General features: G+C 43.8%; 1 protein-coding gene across 2 annotated transcripts in view; it reads left to right on the forward strand.

Moving 5' to 3' along the window:
- The window catches only part of ripor2 (RHO family interacting cell polarization regulator 2), a 110,472-nt gene that overhangs the window by 62,829 nt on the left and 28,058 nt on the right, over positions 1–19,585 (forward strand). For both annotated transcript variants that reach the window (XM_068057655.1, XM_068057664.1), the window contains exons 11-13: positions 1,029–1,177; positions 2,762–2,891; positions 17,633–18,325. In XM_068057655.1, the coding sequence (XP_067913756.1) occupies positions 1,029–1,177; positions 2,762–2,891; positions 17,633–18,325 (972 nt within the window). The remainder of the gene's footprint in view (positions 1–1,028; positions 1,178–2,761; positions 2,892–17,632; positions 18,326–19,585) is intronic.

Below are 19,585 nucleotides of genomic sequence, written 5' to 3' on the forward strand. Positions count from 1 at the left end.
TTTTATTGCTACGCATTCAGTAGATGTTCATTTGGCTCCATTGCTAGCAGTGTTACCTCTGGCTGAGAAGGTTGCAGGTTTGAGCACTCAATAAAGTCTCATGTGGCATTGGACAGTTGCATTATCAGTGCTGCTGTCCGTCAAAGGAAACATTAAACTGAAACCTGGTCTGCCAGTTCTGTTGGACATTTAAGATCTGATGACCTTATTTAAGAAATAGCAGAGAGTTACTGGTGTCCTGGTCAAATTCTTCTCTCAACTAATACCACCCACAGCAGATTAACCAGTTATTTAGCTCACTGATGTCTGTAGGATGTTGCTATTGCAGAACAGTTGTTCTCTTTACCTAGATAGCACTTCAAACGTAGCTTCATTGTGTAAAAACCTTTATGACAAACTGAATAAATGTAGATATGAAACAATGTATTATTAGAATTAATCAAATATTTAAATTTCTTCTGCAAACTTTCATGCTGATGTTAATAAACCTGCACTGCTGAAGGGTGACATGGTGATATTGCCCTTGAAGCACCAATCTATGATGCCAATGAGTGGATAATGTTGGTTTGACCTCCCTTCACCAAGAAGTTTGCAATGTAAACTGTGTCACTCTGCTGAATGACTGGTGGGGGCTTAGTGTGGTCGAGCAAGTGAAAGGGAAAATTTAGATTAAATATTCTTTCTGGGCTGCTGCTTTATGCCTACTACAGGCTGGCTGAGGGCAGCATTAGCTGTGGCTGGGCAGCACGTAACCACCCTGCCTCCTGGCTGCAGAGCCACCTTCCCCAGGGGAGGCCTTACATGGTGGAATAGAGTAAGGAAATGACTGTTCATGGGAAGGTACCCTCAAGAAAAAAGACGCTACAAAGAAACAGATCTATTGAGTTATAGGTGATATAGTTATGAGCCATTATTTTGATAGATGCACACATGTCTTTTAACTGGAACTCACACTAAGCAGCTGGCATAATTTCTCTCTCTCTCTCTCTCTCTCTCTCTCTCTCTCTCTCCCTCTCTCTAATCTTCAGGTGTCAGAATTGAAGGGACTGGCTACTCATCTCCTGCTTGGCAGTGTCATTTGTGAAACGAAGGACTTGTTCACAGCCAGACCGCAAATGGTTGCTGTTGACATTAATGACCTTGGAACTGTTAAACTAAACCTTGAGGTCATCTGGTAGTAAGTATTGCAATTGTTGACTGCTGCTATGCTCCGACAAAGTCAACATAGATTTATGAAAGGGAAATCATGCTTGACAAATCTACTGGAATTTTTTGAGGATGTAACTAGTAGAATAGATAAGGGAGAACCAGTGGATGTGGTGTATTTGGACTTTCAGAAGGCTTTCGATAAGGTCCCACAAAAGAGATTAGCGTGCAAAATTAAAGCACATGGGATTGGGGATAGGGTACTGACGTGGATAGAGAACTGGTTGGCAGACAGGAAACAAAGAGTGGGAATAAACGTGTCTTTTTCCGAGTGGCAGGCAGTGACTAGTGGGGTACCACAGGGATCAGTGCTAGGACCCCAGCTATTCACAATATATATTCATAATATAGATGAGGGAATTAAATCTAATATATCCAAGTTTGCAGACGACACAAAGCTGAATTGGAGTGTGAGCTGTGAGGAGGATGCAGAGAAGCTCTGGTGTGATTTGGACAGCTTGAGTGAGTGGGCAAATACATGGCAGATGCAGTATAATGTGGATAAATATGAGGTTATTCACTTTGGTGGCAAAAACAGGAAGGCAGATTATTATCTGAATGGCGATAGATTGGGAAAGGGGGAGGTGCAGAGAGACCCGGGTGTCCTTGTGCACCAGTCGCTGAAAGTAAGCATGCAGGTGCAGCAGGCAGTTAAGAAGGAAAATGGTATGCTGGCCTTCATAGCGAGAGGATTCGAGTACAAGAGCAAGGATGTCTTGCTGCAATTATACAAGGCCTTGATGAGACCACATCTGGAGTACTGTGTGCAGTTTTGGTCTCCTTATGTGAGGAAGGATGTTCTTGCTATGGAGGGAGTGCAGCAAAGGTTCACCAGACTGATTCCTGGGATGGCAGGACTGATGTATGAGGAGAGATTGGGCTGATTAGGCTTGTATTCACTAGAGTTTAGAAGAATGAGAGGGGATCTCATAGAAACCTACAAAATTCTAACAGGACTGGACAGACTAGATGCAAGAAGGATGTTCCCAATGGCGGGGGAGTCCAGGACCAGGGGTCACAGTCAAAGGATAAGGGGTAAGCCATTTAGGATTGAGATGAGGAGAGATTTCTTCAGCCAGGGAGTGGTGAACCTGTAGAATTCTCTGCCACCGAAAGCAGTTGATGCCAAATCATTAAATATATTCAAGAAAGAGTTAGATATAGTTCTTAGGGCTAATGGGATCAAGGGATATGGGGAGAAAGCTGGAACAGGTTACTGAGTTTGGATGATAAGCCATGATCTTTTTTGAATGGCGGAGCAGGCTCAAAGGGCCGAATGGCCTACTCCTGCTCCTATTTTTCTATGTTTCTATGTTTCTTCACATCCCATTGATGGCAGTAGTGTTACTGAGCCACTGGCATCCGTGGTACATATGTACTTGTTGCTTCTTTATTCAGTGACAATATTGTTTCTTATCAGTGTGAAGTATTTTAAGATGAATTCTTTTGTTATATTACAACATCTGAAAAAATGCTCATAACATAGGATATTTATGTTAAATGGGAATATAAGACATGAGAAGTTTGGAATGCTAATTATTATTTTCATGTGCAGTCCATTTGACAAGGAAGACCTGACTCCATCCACAGGCAATCTGAACAAAGCTTCCTGTATACAAAGGCGATGTTCCATATACAGCCAAAACACCCCAGAAACACCAACCTTTGAAGACTTCTCCTTCTTTGTAAGTAATGTGCTCCATTAAGAAGCCTGCAGAGGTTAAATAAAATGCTACGCGTGCTTGATAGAAAGCAATAGACTAGTGCAAGGTTTCAGTAGAGCAAGTGGCTTTTTTGTAGATTCAAACTTTCCTTGTTTCCTGCTTCTTTGTACCCTGTGTCTGAAAATGCAATGATATTGCAAAATTAAGTAGGAATACGAGAATGTAGATTGTAATATTACAACTGTTGTTCTGTTATGGTGATACCCACCATTGTCCACAATAAAGGTGGAGTAGCCCAGTCAATTAGGACACTGTCCTTTCACCTTCTGGGCCTAAGTTAAAATCAGTGCAGACTGATGGTGGGGGTGGTGGGAGGTGGGTGGGGGAGATCTCTTCTATCTGCTGATTATAAGGGTCCAATGTGATATCATTTGGTCCCAACTGAGTTCGTAGAATAAATCTGAGCATGGCTTTGCCTGACCTGTCTCCTTGTCTCACTAGAAAGGCATGACTGGTGAGGGATGTAGAAATGTCACAATGATGCCACAGGAAGTGTTTTTCTGTGGTTGGAGCTAAGTAAAGGAAGGTTTCCAGTGGATTTGAGCAGGTATCCATATGATGTAGGTAACTTAAAAATGATCAGAAACAAGAACTATTCCTCTTCTGGACATTAACATCCTTTGTCATGATAGAGACAATTTCTATTGCTGAATTGTCTGATTTAACCTCAGATGAGATACAGGACTTAATTTAATCCTGCTCTTGGAGATGGGAACAGAGCCAGGGAGGCACACAAAATGGCAAGGGGCAGTGTTGGGTGGCATGCCCAACGTTGTCCTAGCCCCCTGCCATTTTGTCCAGGGCAGGGAGTGTCGAGGATGGCCTTCCTGCCCCAGACCAATTGAGACCCTCAAGTGGCCAATTAATGGCCGCTTAAGGGTGGCCTCCTACCTCTGCTCTGACCTTATTGAAGTCAGAGGGGTGTGCTGCCATGTGTAGGCACCACCAGATGAGACCTGGCAGCCTCATAGTGGGAGGGGGGTGGTCCCTCCTCTGGAGGCAATCCATGGCTCCTGGAGGGCCCGTCTGGTGGCAGTGGCCACCTCAGTGGCAAGACTCCCCCGTTCTCACCAACCACCCCTCCCCCACCCCCTCACTGGGGCCTCTCTGGCCCCAGCAACTCCAACCCTGACTACCTGTCCTGAGGTTTCCTCCATTCCTCGGTCCTCCTGGTCACGGTGGTCACCGCTCCTGGTGGCACTGCTCATATGGCAGAGCTGCCAGCCCTCTGTTTGGCTGGCAACTCTGGAGAACACAAGAACACAAGAAATAGTAGCACGAGTAGACCATATGGTCCATCAAGCCTGCTCCACCATTCAATAGCATCATGGCTGATCTTAGGCTTCAACTCCACTTTCCTGCCTGCTTGCCATAACCCTTGATTACCTGAGAGACCAAAACTCTGTCTATCCCAGCCTTAAATACAGTCAACGATGGAGCATCCATCATCTCTTAAAGGGATGGTATCCCCAACAGCGGGCAGTTAATTGGCTGCTCACTGTTAAATTCCAATGGGGATCCGACAGAGGGCTGAGGCGTGGTCATGCCCCCGCACCTCCCCACTCCCCTCCCCCCTGCCTCCCAGCCTGCCGCTGGGATTCCCATCACTGGGAGTAAGCGTCTGGCATCTGCGCCCATATTTCCGACTTGAGTTCCTGCTCTGCCAGGACCACTGATTTGTGAAAACAGCTCCTGCATTGATTTTTTATTCTTTAACAGGATGTGAGGATCGCTGTCTAGGCCAGCATTTATTGCCCATCGAGAAGGTGGTGGTGAGCTGCCTTCTTGAACCGCTGAAGTCCTTGTGGTGCAGGTACACTCACAGTGCTGTTAGGAAGGGAGTTCCAGGTTTTTGACCTAGTGACAGTGAAGGAACGGCGATATAGTTCCAAGTCAGAATGATGTGTGGCTTGGAGGTTTTCTTGAAGGTGGTGGTGTTCCCTTGCATCTACTGACCTTGACCTTCAAGGTGGTAGAGGTTGCGGGTTTGGAAGGTGCTGTCGAAGGAGCCTTGGTGAGTTGCTGCTGTGCATCTTGTAGATGGTGCACACTGTTGCCACTGTGCACAATGGTGGAGGGAGTGAATATTTGTCGAAGGGGTGTCAATCAAGCAGGCTGCTTTGTCCTGGATGGTGTCAAACTTCTTGAGTGTTGTTGGAGCTGCACTCATCCAGGCAACTGGAGAGTATTCCATTATACTCCTGATCTGTGCCTTGCAGATGCTGGACAGGCTTTGGGAGACAGGAAGTGAGTTACTCACCACAGGATTCCCAGCATCTGCCCTGCTCTGGTAGTCACAGTATTTATATGGCTAGTCTAGTTCAGTTTCTGGTCAATGGTAACCCCCAGGATGTTGATAGTGAGGGATTCAGTGATGGTAATGCCATTGAATGTCAAGGGGAGATGGTTAGATTCTCTCATGTTGGAGATGGTCATTGCCTGCCACTGGTGTGGCACGATTGTTACTTGCCATTTATCAGCCCAAGGCTGGATGTTGTCCAGGTCTTGTTGCATATGGCAATGGACTACTTCAGTATCTGAGGAGTCGTGAATGTTACTGAACATTGTGCAATCATCGGCAAACATCCCCGCTTCTCATCTTATGAAGGAGGGAAGGTCATTGATGAAGCAGCTGAAGATGATTCGGCCTAGGACACAGCCTGAGGAACTCCTGCAGTGATGTCCTGGGACTGAGATGATTGACCTCCAACAACCACAAGCATCTTCCTTTGTGCTAGGTATGACTCCAAGCAGTGGAGAGTTTTCCCCCAATTCCCATTGACACAAGTTTTACGAGAGCTCCTTGATGCCATGCTTGTTCAAATGCTGCCTTGATGTCAAGGGCAGTCACTCTCACCTCACCTCTTGAGTTCAGCTTTTGTTTATGTTTGGGCCAACGCTGTAATGAGGTCAGGTGCTGAGTAACCCTGGTGGAACCCAAACTGTGCATCAGTGAGCAGGTTATTGCTGATTAAGTGCCACTTGGTAGCATTGTCGACAACACCTTTCATCACTTTGCTGAAGATTGAGAGTAGACTTGGGCGGTAATTGGCCGGGTTGGATATGCCCTGCTTTTTGTGTACAGGAGACTCCAGGAAGGTATGTTGCCTCCCTGGTGCCAGGGTCAAGGATGTCTCTGAACGGACAGAGGGCATTCTGGAGGGGGAGGGTAACAGCCAGAGGTTGTGGTACACATCGGTACCAATGACATCGGCAGGAAGAGTGATGAGGTCCTGCAGGGGGAGTTTAGGGAGTTAGGTAGTAAGTTAAAAAACAGGACCTCTAGGATTGTAATCTCTGGATTACTCCCTGTGCCACGTGCCAGTGAGGCTAGAAATAGGAAGATAGTGCAGCTAAACACGTGGCTGAGCAGCTGGTGTAGAAGGGAGGGTTTCAGATATCTGGACCATTGGGCTCTCTTCAGGGACAGATGGGACCTGTACAAGAAGGACGGGTTGCATCTAAACTGGAAGGGCACTAATATCCTGGCTGAAAGGTTTGCTAGCGTCACTCGGGAGGGTTTAAACTAGTGTGGCAGGGGGGTGGGAACCAGAGCAGTAGGACAGCTAGTGAAATAAATGAGGAGGACATAGTAAATAAGGCCAGTAGGACTAAGAGGAAGAGCAGGCAGGGAGATGTTGCTGAGCACAGCGGGACTGGTGGTCTGAAGTGCATTTGTTTCAATGCGAGAAGTATAACAGGTAAGGCAGATGAACTTAGAGCTTGGATTAGTACTTGGAAATATGATGTTGTTGCTATTACAGAGACTTGGTTGAGGGAAGGGCAGGATTGGCAGCTAAATGTTACAAGCTTCAGAAGCTACAGGCGGGATAGAGGGGAATGTAAAAGGGGTGGGGGAGTTGCATTACTGGTTAAGGAGAATATTACAGCTGTACTGCGGGAGGACACCTCAGAGGGGTCATGCAGCGAGGCAATATGGGTGGAGCTCAGGAATAGGAAGGGTGCAGTCACGATGTTGGGGGTTTACTACAGGCCTCCCAACAGCCAGCGGGAGGTAGAGGAGCAGATATGTAGACAGATTTTGGAAAGATGTAAAGGTAACAGGGTTGTAGTAGTGGGTGATTTTAACTTCCTCAATATTGACTGGGACTCACTTAGTGCTAGGGGCTTGGATGGGGCAGAATTTGTGAGGAGCATCCAGGAGGGCTTCTTGAAACAATATGTAGATAGTCCAACTAGGGAGGGAGCCATTCTGGACCTGGTATTGGGGAATGAGCCCGGCCAGGTGGTCGAAGTTTCAGTGGGGGAGCATTTCAGGAGCAGTGACCATAATTCCATAAGTTTTAAGGTACTTGTGGATAAGGATGAGAGTAGTCCTCGGGTGAAGGTGCTAAATTGGGGGAAGGCTAATTATAACAATATTAGGCAGGAACTGAAGAATTTAGATTGGGGGCGGCTGTTTGAGGGTAAATCAACATCTGACATGTGGGAGTCTTTCAAACGTCAGCTGATTAGAATCCAGGACCAGCATGTTCCTGTGAGGAAGAAAGACAAGTTTGGCAAGTTTCAGGAAGCTTGGATAACACGGGATATTGTGAACCTAGTCAAAAAGAAAAAGGAAGCATTTGTAAGGGCTGGAAGGCTAGGAACAGATGAAGCACTTGAGGAATATAAAGACAGTAGGAAGGAACTTAAGCAAGGAGTTAGGAGGGCTAAAAGGTGTCATGAAAAATCATTGGCAAACAGGATTAAGGAAAATCCCAAGGCTTTTTATACATATATAAAGAGCAAGAGGGTAACCAGGGAAGGGATTGGCCCACTCAAGGACAGAGATGGGAATCTATGCGTGGAGCCAGAGGAAATGGGTGAGGTGCTAAATGAGTACTTTGCATCAGTATTCACCAAGGAGAAGGACTTGGTGGATGATGAGCCTAGGGAAGGGAGTGCAGATAGTCTCAGTCATCTCATTATCAAAAAGGAGGAGGTGTTGGGTGTCTTGCAAAGCATTAAGGTAGATAAGTCCCCAGGGCCTGATGGTATCTACCCTAGAATACTGAGGGAGGCAAGGGAAGAAATTGCTGGGGCTTTGACAGAAATCTTTGCATCCTCATTGGCTACAGGTGAGGTCCCAGAGGACTGGAGAATAGCCAATGTTGTTCCTTTGTTTAAGAAGGGTGGTAAGGATAATCCAGGAAATTGTAGGCCGGTGAGCCTGACGTCAGTGGTAGGGAAACTATTGTTTTGTGAAGGGGAGGTCGTGTCTTACTAATTTGATTGTTTTTTTTGAGAAAGTGACGAAGATGATTGATGAGGAAAGGGCGGTGGATGTTGTCTATATGGACTTTAGTAAAGCCTTTGACAAGGTCTCGTCTGGCAGACTGGTGCAAAAGGTGAAGATACACGGGATCAGAGGTGAGCTGGCAAGATGGATACAGAACTGGCTCAGTCACAGAAGACAGAGGGTAACAGTGGATGGGTGTTTTTCTGAATGGAGGGATGTGACTAGTGGTGTTCCGCAGGGATCAGTGCTGGGACCTTTGCTGTTTGTAGTATATATAAATGATTTGGAGGAAAATGTAGCTGGTCTGATTAGTAAGTTTGCGGATGACGCAAAGGTTGGTGGAGGTACGGATAATGATGAGGATTGTCAGAGGATACAGCAGGATATAGATCGGCTGGAGACTTGGGCGGAGAAATGGCAGATGGAGTTTAATCCGGACAAATGTGAGGTAATGCATTTTGGAAGGTCTAATGCAGGTGGGAGGTATACAGTAAATGGCAGAACCCTTAGGAGTATTGACAAGCAGAGAAATCTGGGCGTACAGGTCCACCGGTCACTGAAAGTGGCAACGCAGGTGGATCAGGTAGTCAAGAAGGCATACGGCATGCTTGCCTTCATCGGTCGGGGCATAGAGTCTAAGAATTGGCAAGTCATGTTGCAGCTGTACAGAACCTTAGTTAGGCCACACTTAGAATATTGCGTGCAATTCTGGTCGCCACACTACCAGAAGGACGTGGAGGCTTTGGAGAGGGTACAGAGGAGGTTTACCAGGATGTTGCCTGGTCTGGAGGGCATTAGCTATGAGGAGAGGTTGGAAAAACTCGGATTGTTTTCACTGGAACGACGGAGGTGGAGGGGCGACATGATAGAGGTTTACAAAGTTATGAGCGGCATGGACAGAGTGGATAGTCGGAAGCTTTTTCCCAGGGTGGAAGAGTCAGTTGCTAGGGGACATAGGTTTAAGGTGCGAGGGGCAAGGTTTAGAGGGGATGTGTGAGGCAAGTTCTTTACACAGAGGGTGGTGAGTGCCTGGAACTTGTTGCCGGGGGAGGTGGTGGAAGCAGGTACGATAATGACGTTTAAGAGGCATCTTGACAAATACATGAATAGGATGGGAATAGAGGGATACGGTCCCCGGAAGTGCAGAAGGTTTTAGTTTAGGCAGGCATCAAGATCGGCGCAGGCTTGGAGGGCCGAATGGCCTGTTCCTGTGCTGTACTATTCTTTGTTCTTTGTTCTTTGATATATTTGGGCAATTTTCCACATTGTCAGATAGATGCCAGTGTTGTAGCTGTACTGGAACAGCTTGGCGAGGGGCACGGCAAGTTCTGAAGCATAGGTCTTCAGTACTATTGCCGGAATGTTGTCAGAGCCCATAGCCTTTGCAGTGTCCAGTGCCTTCTGCCATTTCTTGGTATCAGGTGGAGTGAATCGAATTGGCTGAAGACTGGTATCTGTGATGCTGGGAACTTCAGGAAGAGGCCGAGATGGATCATCCACTAGGCACATCTGCCTGAAGATCATTGCAAATACTTCAGCCTTTCCAGAGCTAGTGCTTCTGAATTTGTTGCTTAAAAAAAACTAATTTTAGGAGGCTCTTTTTCAGAAGAAAATAGCCAGGTTATGTTTATTCATTGCAAATAAAGTAGAGGCAGTACAATAAAAATAGAAGATGGAGAGACAATAAGAAAAAAGGGAAGGCAGGCCAACCAGAATTGTGTTTGTAGTTTATTTTATTTTTGTATGATTGATATGGTAACAACTCCTGACATCTGAATAAGTAATATTAAAATATTAGGGTTGCTTTCATTTTCATTGTTTATAAGCTGAAAGCTTCTTGAAAATTCCTGGGCCAGGGAGCTTTGAACTCCCTGAGACTGCAGGCATTTTGAGGACTTTTGTTAAATATTATAGTTCAAAAACAGAGCGAGCATTTTTATATAACTTTGGGTAATTCTAGTGGGATGGAATTTGGGGTGAAATCCAAATCTGCTGATTTTCCATCTCTTTAAAGCTGCCCAGCAAATTGCTCTTAAGATGTTGGGGGCAGGGGATAGGATGCTTCATGTCATGCTTTTCACAGGAATTCTACCAGAAGCACCTTGTTGCGCTCAGCAGAACCTATGTCTGCCATTGCGAGGTGCATGTTCTGCTGTTGGGCTTCAGTGGGACGCAAGGTTGAAAAGGCAAATGGCAATCCATCCAAAAGGATCAACTGCCATTACCACAGAAGCCCGATATTGTGGAGGTAAAGGAAAAAAAAAGGCATAGCATTACCATTTCTAAGACCCGGGAGCTCTCTTATTCTCCCTCATAGAGCAGGCTGCTACTCCGAGATTCCACTACATCCAATTTGCTTGTGTGCTCGATGCTCCTGTGCTGCTATTGGAATGAGCATCTGCCCTCATTATTAAATGATTAGATCACTGGCATTTGGTGTGGGGTCACTGACAGTTGAAAATGGCAGGCAGAAATTCAGTGGCAAATGGGTACCACAGGATTTTAGGCTTATGCATCTGTGAAAATTCCTAGAGAAGACAGGTCGGCATTGAAATTCTTCTTGGGCGGAAGCAAAGCAAAACGGGACGTATCAAATAGGCTGCCTGTTATACTGCCCGCCCGATATTCAGCGACATTGACATCAATAGAACTGAATATCAGACGGCATGTATAGCAGGTGGTCAGTGCAATACCACCCAAGACAAATTTCTACACTGAACACTCCATTGCTCCCAAAATTGGCCCTAATTCCTAAACTTTTATTTACCTCTTCAAACGTGATTTATTCCACAAATAATGGCTTGGATTTTACAGTAGTAATGATGGTAAAACTGTCAGCTTTCACCGTCACTACTCCTCTGAAACTATAGCAACTTCCAGAGTTTACACATGAGCAGTTAAAAGCGGAAATCCAGAAGATGCTGTGAGTGATTCTATGCTTCATCACAGGGTGCGCAGTTAAAGTCCTACCATGTTGCAATCAAGAAGAAATCACGGAACTGATGAAAACTTGCTGTTTTACACTATTAGTCCCACTGTAAAAACCCTTGAAAAAATCATGCTGAATGAGGTATAACTGGATTTTTAATGGTGTACTAAGTTCATAATTACTGATGAACAGCCTCACTATCCCTGAGAAGCTAATTTTATATTTGTGGAACACCAAATTTTTCCATTCTGATAAAAAAAATCTCATTTTTAAAATAATTTTTAAAAAAATGTTTATGATATTTCAGATTCTACCTTAATCCCATGTGATTGTCCCAATCATTTATTTTGTTCTTTGCAACATTTTATTCCGAAGTGAAAAATTCAGTGCATTTTACTTGCTGGTTTGATGTCTGTGAGAATACTTCAATGTGATTGGCTGTTTATCGTGCTTGATAACATCACTGTTGATGGATGCCTGGAGATCTCCTTGACATGGTGCCAGATTCAACCTGACACCAGGAAAGGGAAAATGCGTGCCACACAGATCACCAGATCTTTGTGGGCTGCTTTCTTCAAGGTCAGCGGCGAGCACTGTCACTTTGCCGCTGGCCGCAATATCTGTGCCAATAACATTCCATCGTTTGTAGAAATTCCTTTGTGACTGGGTAATTTAGCTTTGTGAAGTAGAACTGTGGAGTTAACTTCAGGTACCACTTCTGCATTCAGATGTTGATGTAGCTAACTGAGCAGACTTCATTCTTCACTGACATTTCAGTCTCATTGACTTATTCTCACTTCAGAACATCAATAATAGTTTAACCTTCTCTTGAGCATTCACTATTTGAGAATGATGTCCTCAAATCTGGTAGATTTATTCTGTTTTTAAGGCAAATTCCTGAAGTAAATCTTGGTGAGATTCTGGAGGACAGTGGCTCATGGCCTGACCCTAATACAGCGTTGACCACTTCCTCAAACCAGCAGATGAAAGGAGTGCAAACCAGAGAACTGAGCGCCCAATTCATTTTCTGCTGATTTTGCACTTTAACAGCAAAAAAAGAACAAAGAACAAAGATAATTACAGCACAGGAACAGGCCCTTCGGCCCTCCAAGCCTGCGCCGATCCAGATCCTCTCTAAACATGTCGCCTATTTTCTAAGCTTCTGTATCTCTTTTCTTCCTGCCCATTCATGTATCTGTCTAGATACATCTTAAAAGAATCCATCGTGCCCGCATCTACCACCTCCGCTGGCAATGCGTTCCAGGTGCCCACCACCCTCTGCGTAAAGAACTTTCCACGCATATCCCCCCTAAACTTTTCCCCTTTCACTTTGAACTCGTGTCCTCTAGTAATTGAAACCCCCACTCTGGGAAAAAGCTTCTTGCTATCCACCCTGTCTATACTTCTCATGATTTTGTACACCTCAATCAGGTCCCCCCTCAACCTCCGTCTTTCTAATGAAAATAATCCTAATCTACTCAACCTCTCTTCATAGCTAGCGCCCTCCATACCAGGCAACATCCTGGTGAACCTCCTCTGCACCCTTTCCAAAGCATCCACATCCTTTTGATAATGTGGCGACCAGAACTGTACGCAGTATTCCAAATGTGGCCGAACCAAAGTCCTATACAACTGTAACATGACCTGCCAACTCTTGTACTCAATGCCCCGTCCGATGAAGGAAAGCATGCCGTATGCCTTCTTGACCACTCTATTTACCTGCGTTGCCACCTTCAGGGAACAGTGGACCTGAACACCCAAATCTCTCTGGACATCAATTTTCCCCAGGACTTTTCCATTTACTGTATAGTTCACTCTTGAATTGGATCTTCCAAAATGCATCACCTCGCATTTGCCCTGATTGAACTCCATCTGCCATTTCTCTGCCCAACTCTCCAATCTATCTATATTCTGCTGTATTCTCTGACAGTCCCCTTCACTATCTGCTACTCCACCAATCTTAGTGTCATCTGCAAATTTGCTAATCAGTCCACCTATACTTTCCTCCAAATCATTAATGTATATCACAAACAACAGTGGTCCCAGCACGGATCCCTGTGGAACACCACTGGTCACACGTCTCCATTTTGAGAAACTCCCTTCTACTGCTACTCTCTGTCTCCTGTTGCCCAGCCAGTTCTTTATCCATCTAGCTAGTACACCTTGGACCCCAAGCGCCTTCACTTTCTCCATCAGCCTGCCATGGGGAACCTTATCAAACGCCTTACTGAAGTCCATGTATATGACATCGACAGCCCTTCCGTCATCAATCAACTTTGTCACTTCCTCAAAGAATTCTATTAAGTTGGTAAGACATGACCTTCCCTGCACAAAACCATGTTGCCTATCACTGATGAGCCCATTTTCTTCCAAATGGGAATAGATCCTATCCCTCAGTATCTTCTCCAGCAGCTTCCCTACCACTGACGTCAGGCTCACCGGTCTATAATTACCTGGATTATCCCTGCTACCCTTCTTAAACAAGGGGACAACATTAGCAATTCTCCAGTCCTCCGGGACCTCACCCGTGTTTAAGGATGCTGCAAAGATATCTGTTAAGGCCCCAGCTATTTCCTCTCTCGCTTCCCTCAGTAACCTGGGATAGATCCCATCCGGACCTGGGGACTTGTCCACCTTAATGCCCTTTAGAATACCCAACACTTCCTCCCTCCTTATGCCGACTTGACCTAGAGTAATCAAACATCTGTTCCTAACCTCAACATCCGTCTTGTCCCTCTCCTCGGTGAATACCGATGCAAAGTACTCGTTTAGAATCTCACCCATTTTCTCTGAGTCCAAGCATAACATTCATCCTTTGTCCTTTAGTGGGCCAATCCTTTCTCTAGATACCCTCTTTCTCCTTATATATGAATAAAAGGCTTTGGGATTTTCCTTAACCCTGTTTGCTAAAGATATTTCATGACCCCTTTTAGCCCTCTTAATTCCTCGTTTCAGATTGGTCCTACATTCCCGATATTCTTTCAAAGCTTCGTCTTTCATCAGCCGCCTACACCTTATGTATGCTTCCTTTTTCCTCTTAGCTAGTCTCACAATTTCACCTGTCATCCATGGTTCCCTAATCTTGCCATTTCTATCCCTCATTTTCACAGGAACATGTCTCTCCTGCACGCTAATCAACCTCTCTTTAAAAGCCTCCCACATATCACATGTGGATTTACCTTCAAACAGCTGCTCCCAATCTACATTTCCCAGCTCCTGCCGAATTTTGGTATAGTTGGCCTTCCCCCAATTTAGCACTCTTCCTTTAGGACCACTCTCGTCTTTGTCCATGAGTATTTTAAATCTTACGGAATTGTGATCACTATTCCCAAAGTAGTCCCCTACTGAAACTTCAACAACCTGGCCGGGCTCATTCCCCAACACCAGGTCCAGTATGGCCCCTTCCCGAGTTGGACTATTTACATACTGCTCTAGAAAACCCTCCTGGATGCTCCTTACAAATTCTGCTCCATCTTTTGATTGAGGCTAATTGGATAGAATGCCTGTTGAATGAGACTCTACATTCAGGGAGCAGAGCCTTGCAATTTTGGGGCAAAGGCTTCAGTGGCCTTTTATAGAGATGATTTACTGTAAATCTGAATTGCCAAGTACATAATGAGTGCTGAATTTATAGATTTTGGAGGGGAAGATAGTTTAAAAAAAAGTTCAGCATCTTCCATTAAACATTTACTACATTTACTAACTATTTGAATTTTGACATGCCAAGAAATGCCTGCAGCCACCACCAGACAGATTACGGCTGTCATTCATAGATGCTCTTCGGGACACGTTCTTTGACAAACTGCGACGGAGTCGCTCATTCAGTGACCTGCCATCTCTTAGGCTGCGGCCTAGGGAAAGGCTGGAGCTCTATGTGAGTCCCCTTTGTGGGAGTGATCTATTTCTGTGATTGGGCATCTGCCAGTCGCATGTGTGTGTGTTCCTATTACAACAGTTACTGATCTTACAGATCTCTTGTGTGCATCATTCCATTTCCATGTGTTGGTATGAAGAAGCAAAATGTCCTCCTGGATGACCAAATTCCTTTATGAATAAACCAGTGGAGAGCAATTGTACCTGATAGGAAACCTAATTGTTTTCATTGCTTTCAGATATGAGCTTTTGATTTTCCTTATTTGCCAACTGTCGCAATGTATTGGGATATACCTGGCTATTTTCTCCCATTTGGCGCTAGTCAGCTGTTCCACCTAATATTACCTGAACCCATCTGCATTTCAGGGTTCACATCTTTGGCTTGGGTCAGATGTGCCCCAGGCACAGACCCAAGCCCTGGTAGAGAGATGCACCCAGGATTCAGGGATAGAAATCCAGCTGCTCGGATTGGTCATTGGCAGCTGAAAGACCTCCAGGCTTTCAAAGGTCTCTGTGGAGTCTAGATAAAGGTGCCACTTAGATTTTTTTTCGTTTCTGGCCTTGTTGTCTGCCCTCCTCAGATCCTGCAATCTGATGGGAACTAGGTACAAGAACTACTCCCAGCTTCTTGTGAACACCCTTTTTAATGGCCTTGATGTACCTGCAGGATATTGAGATGGTAGGTCCTGTTAAGACCCTCCCACCTCCTTTGCATAAACAGCCCAAATTTGCTCCGGGGCCAGCTCTACATCTTCCTTGGAGGATTCTCAGAATTACAGGCATTCAACCCTTTATCCTCTGCTTTGCATCTATCAACTGGGCATTCCCTAGGTGCAAAGCAGCTGGAAATCTGATCTATAATTTGCTGCTTTCCAAGTTTGGCTGAAATTCTCTTTACTTGATTATGCAAAAAACATCTCTCTATTGCCTGGACACTGAAACTTAGACTGAGGAATGAACTTTATCCTTAACGCACCCCCCCCCCCCCTCAACCACCCCACAGCTGCCCAGTCTTGTAAGACTCCTCCCTTGTTGAAATAGTGTCCAGTCTTTATGAGTCTAGCTAAGCTCCTTGCATCCCCACATCTCCACATTTGTGAAGACAAGTATGAGGGTGAGCCTAAAAGTAATGCAGGACCTCTCACTACTGCTAGCAAGCTACCCATGCCGTTGATTTATAATGGTTCATAAATAATGAGGGAATGCATACTTCTAAGTTTAATACTTTCAGGAAATGGAACTGAAATTCAAATATCAGATTCCATTCTTTAAACCACACATGATAACATTGCATGTGCATTGTTTCACCTGAACTACCTTTGAAGGTTCAAACACCAACGCCACCAGCAACAGCAGTCAGCCACTTGTTTGGCTTCTGACCTTTGCAGAGTTAATTTGAGAAGCTCCTGACCAGAGGTCCCAGTCTTTGAGATCATAGTTCCACCTACAAAAAGTGGATGGTGATTTTTTTTTTGCACTTCATTCTCGAAGAAAAATCTGTAGATGTGGATATTTTTTGCAAAAATGTTATGAATTAGACATAAATATTATAAATCGTAGCTCCAGCTTATTTCTTTCAAATTGCTGCAGAAAAAATGAAATTAAGGATGCTATATATTTTAATTAAAAAACTTTAAAAAAAATTGAGGTCATAAAATTGCCTCGTTTATTTGTTTGTATATTTACTACTAAATAAAACTCTACAGGATTGTTTACCGCACCTTGGTACAACAGCTGAATGATAGTGTTGGTGTTTTCCAGTACCTGATTGCTAGCAATGTCATAAAAAGCATTTTGGCATTTTTATGTCCCATTTGTAGCAGTCTCCACTAGTTTTTAAACTCATTGCATGCTGAATTAAAACATCTTTGCAATGTCTGGTGTTGATCGCATCTTGCTTCTTGGTTTCATACTAGTTTTAAATTGGAATTTAAGTACTGGTGATGCTTACCGATAAGTTCAATACTGTAAAGTATCAAAATGGACCTCAGTCTTTTTCGTATTTGTTATATTCTTTTTTCCAAGCCCCCCTAAAAGTCCCAATTGGGAGTAATTTTTACCTTGGGTGGTGGTGTAAAGCGAGTAATATCGATTCAACCTCCTGTTAGACATCTCTTCCTATTATCATTACCATTGAATTAAGGAGGCTCCATCTGATGCTGAGAGTGTATATTAGAAATATTATGGATTTGACTTCGATCCTAATGTTCAGTTTGCAGAGTAGGGTGCAACAACCAATGGTTTTAATAACAAAGATAATGGTGACAGAAAATGACAACTCACCATGATTTTATGACATAATTATTTTTGCAGTAAAGGTTTAAAACAGCTGACTTCAAACAATAGTTTTTCTCAGAAGTTCTAACCGTCTAAAGGCTATTATTAAAAATAAAGCTACTTTAAATCTCAACTACTCCAAACTATTGCAGTTTATATAATGTAACTTTCTACTAGAATCTCCACTAATCTTTGAGGTGAGATCTTGCCAGTTGCCATTTTTAAGTGACATTGACCCTTTTAACTGCTATGCTATGTGCTACTCCTTGATATTTTTTGGTCCATTTTGATTCGTAGTCTGCCAAAGCTGCCATATCATTTGCAAAGGTGATCACTTTCTATAAATCAGTGTATTTTTAAAGCAGATCATTTTTATTCCAGTCTTCACAGCTTGAGGATGATATCTTTGATAATGAGAACTTGACCAGTGAGAGGTCCATCTCACTTAGCCATGGACACCTTGCAAATGGTACATGCATTACTCAGCCTAGTTTGACACCCAACAGCCGAGTCTACTCCAACCCTGAAATCACTGTGACTCCACCTGATACTCAAGACGAAGACTCTGAATCTCAGATTTCAGCTACTGAGGCAAATGGTGTCTCAACACCAGCAAACAAAACAGAGAGAACTGGTGGTCCATATTCACTTGAATCTGACCCAGGAGAAGAGGTCACAGATATTGGAGACCTGTCATCTATACAAATGGAATACCACCAACAGGGATCAGACCAAGAAAATGATACATTTTCAGAATCCAGTGTCACAGTGGGTATCATTCAAGATCCAGATGAGATGTCTGACCTAAAACCTGTTGAATTGGATGCATATGAAGGCAATCTAACCAAGCAACTTGTGAAGAGATTGACCTCAACAGAAAAGCTTCTGCCCCCTGATGGACAGGAATCTGATACTTTCATAGCCAGTGATTATGGAGGAAGAAGGTCAATTTCAGAGATGAGCCTGGAGGAAGCTCTGCAGGGTCTTCTTCTATCATTGGAGCCACACAAAGAGCAATATAAAGAACTTCAAGATTTGGACCAAGAAGTCATGCGACTTGAGGACTTGTTAAAGGTCAGTATTTCAAATGCATCTGATTAATAATGTGTGCTACAAAACATGCAATTATTGTTTTTAAACTTTTATGGAGAATAACAGTGCAGTAAAAATCCCTTTGAGAAACAACGCTCTCAACATGGAATCTCACTCCACATGGACATGGATCAGAGAATAAGGTGAGGGTCGCACTCCTGATTCTAGATGACCAGAAAACTGGGAGTGCCACTGATTGGATGTGAACTGTTCAGATTACATACAATTGGCAATGATCTCTTTTTTGAAATATTTCCCCCTTATTTCTCCATCCAAGGATGTTACCTTCTTAGTGTGTTGTTTGTTATGCCCTGTTTGCAGTCCTTAGCAGGTTGGATCTTCCTGAACTCTCTTGATTCAGGAATTGTGTCCTTGATTGGAAAATTGCCAATGCTTCTCCATTATTTAAAAAGGGCAGGTAAATAAACAAGGAAATTATAGGCCTTTTAGTCTAACATCTGTTGTGGGGAAGTTATTAGAATCTGTTATAAGGGACAAAGTGACTGGGTTCTTATATAAACATGAACTGATCAGAGACAGGCTGAGTCATATTTAATGAACCTGAATTTTTGAGGGGGTAACTAACGTGGTAGATAAGAGAATGTCAATGGATGTTATTTATATGGACTTCCAGAATACATTTGATAAGGTTCCACATCAGAGACTCTTAACAGAAATGAGAGCACATGGAATTGGAGGCAACCTAGTTGACATGGATTGGGAACTAGTTAAGAGATAGGAATCAGAGAGTAGGGAAAATTGGGTATATACTCAATTATCAAGATGTGACTAGTGATGTTCCCCAAGAATGTGTACTGGTGCCTCGGCTTTTCACTATATTTATAAATGACTTGGATGAAGGAATATGCAGCTGTTTCTCCAAGTTTTCTGATGACACCAAGTTAGATAGCACAGTAAATAGTGTAGATGGAAGCAGAAAGTTGCAAAGGGACACTGATAGATTAAATGAACGGACAAAACAGTGGCAGATGAAGTTCAATGTGAGGCAGTGTGAGGTCATCTACTTTGGACCAAAGAAAGATAAATTGGAGTATTTTCTAAATGGCGATAAGCAAGGAGATGTGGAGGTACAAATGTACAGAAATCACTAAAAGCTAGTGGATAAGTACAAAAAAAATAAGATGGCTAATGGAATATTGGTTTATATCTAAAGGGGGCTGAAATACAAAGGAGTGGAATCTATAGTTATAGTTATATAAAGCTGTAGTTAGATTCCCTCTG

This window comes from Heterodontus francisci, chromosome 2 (genome assembly GCF_036365525.1).
Source record: "Heterodontus francisci isolate sHetFra1 chromosome 2, sHetFra1.hap1, whole genome shotgun sequence".
Lineage (NCBI taxonomy): Eukaryota > Metazoa > Chordata > Chondrichthyes > Heterodontiformes > Heterodontidae > Heterodontus > Heterodontus francisci.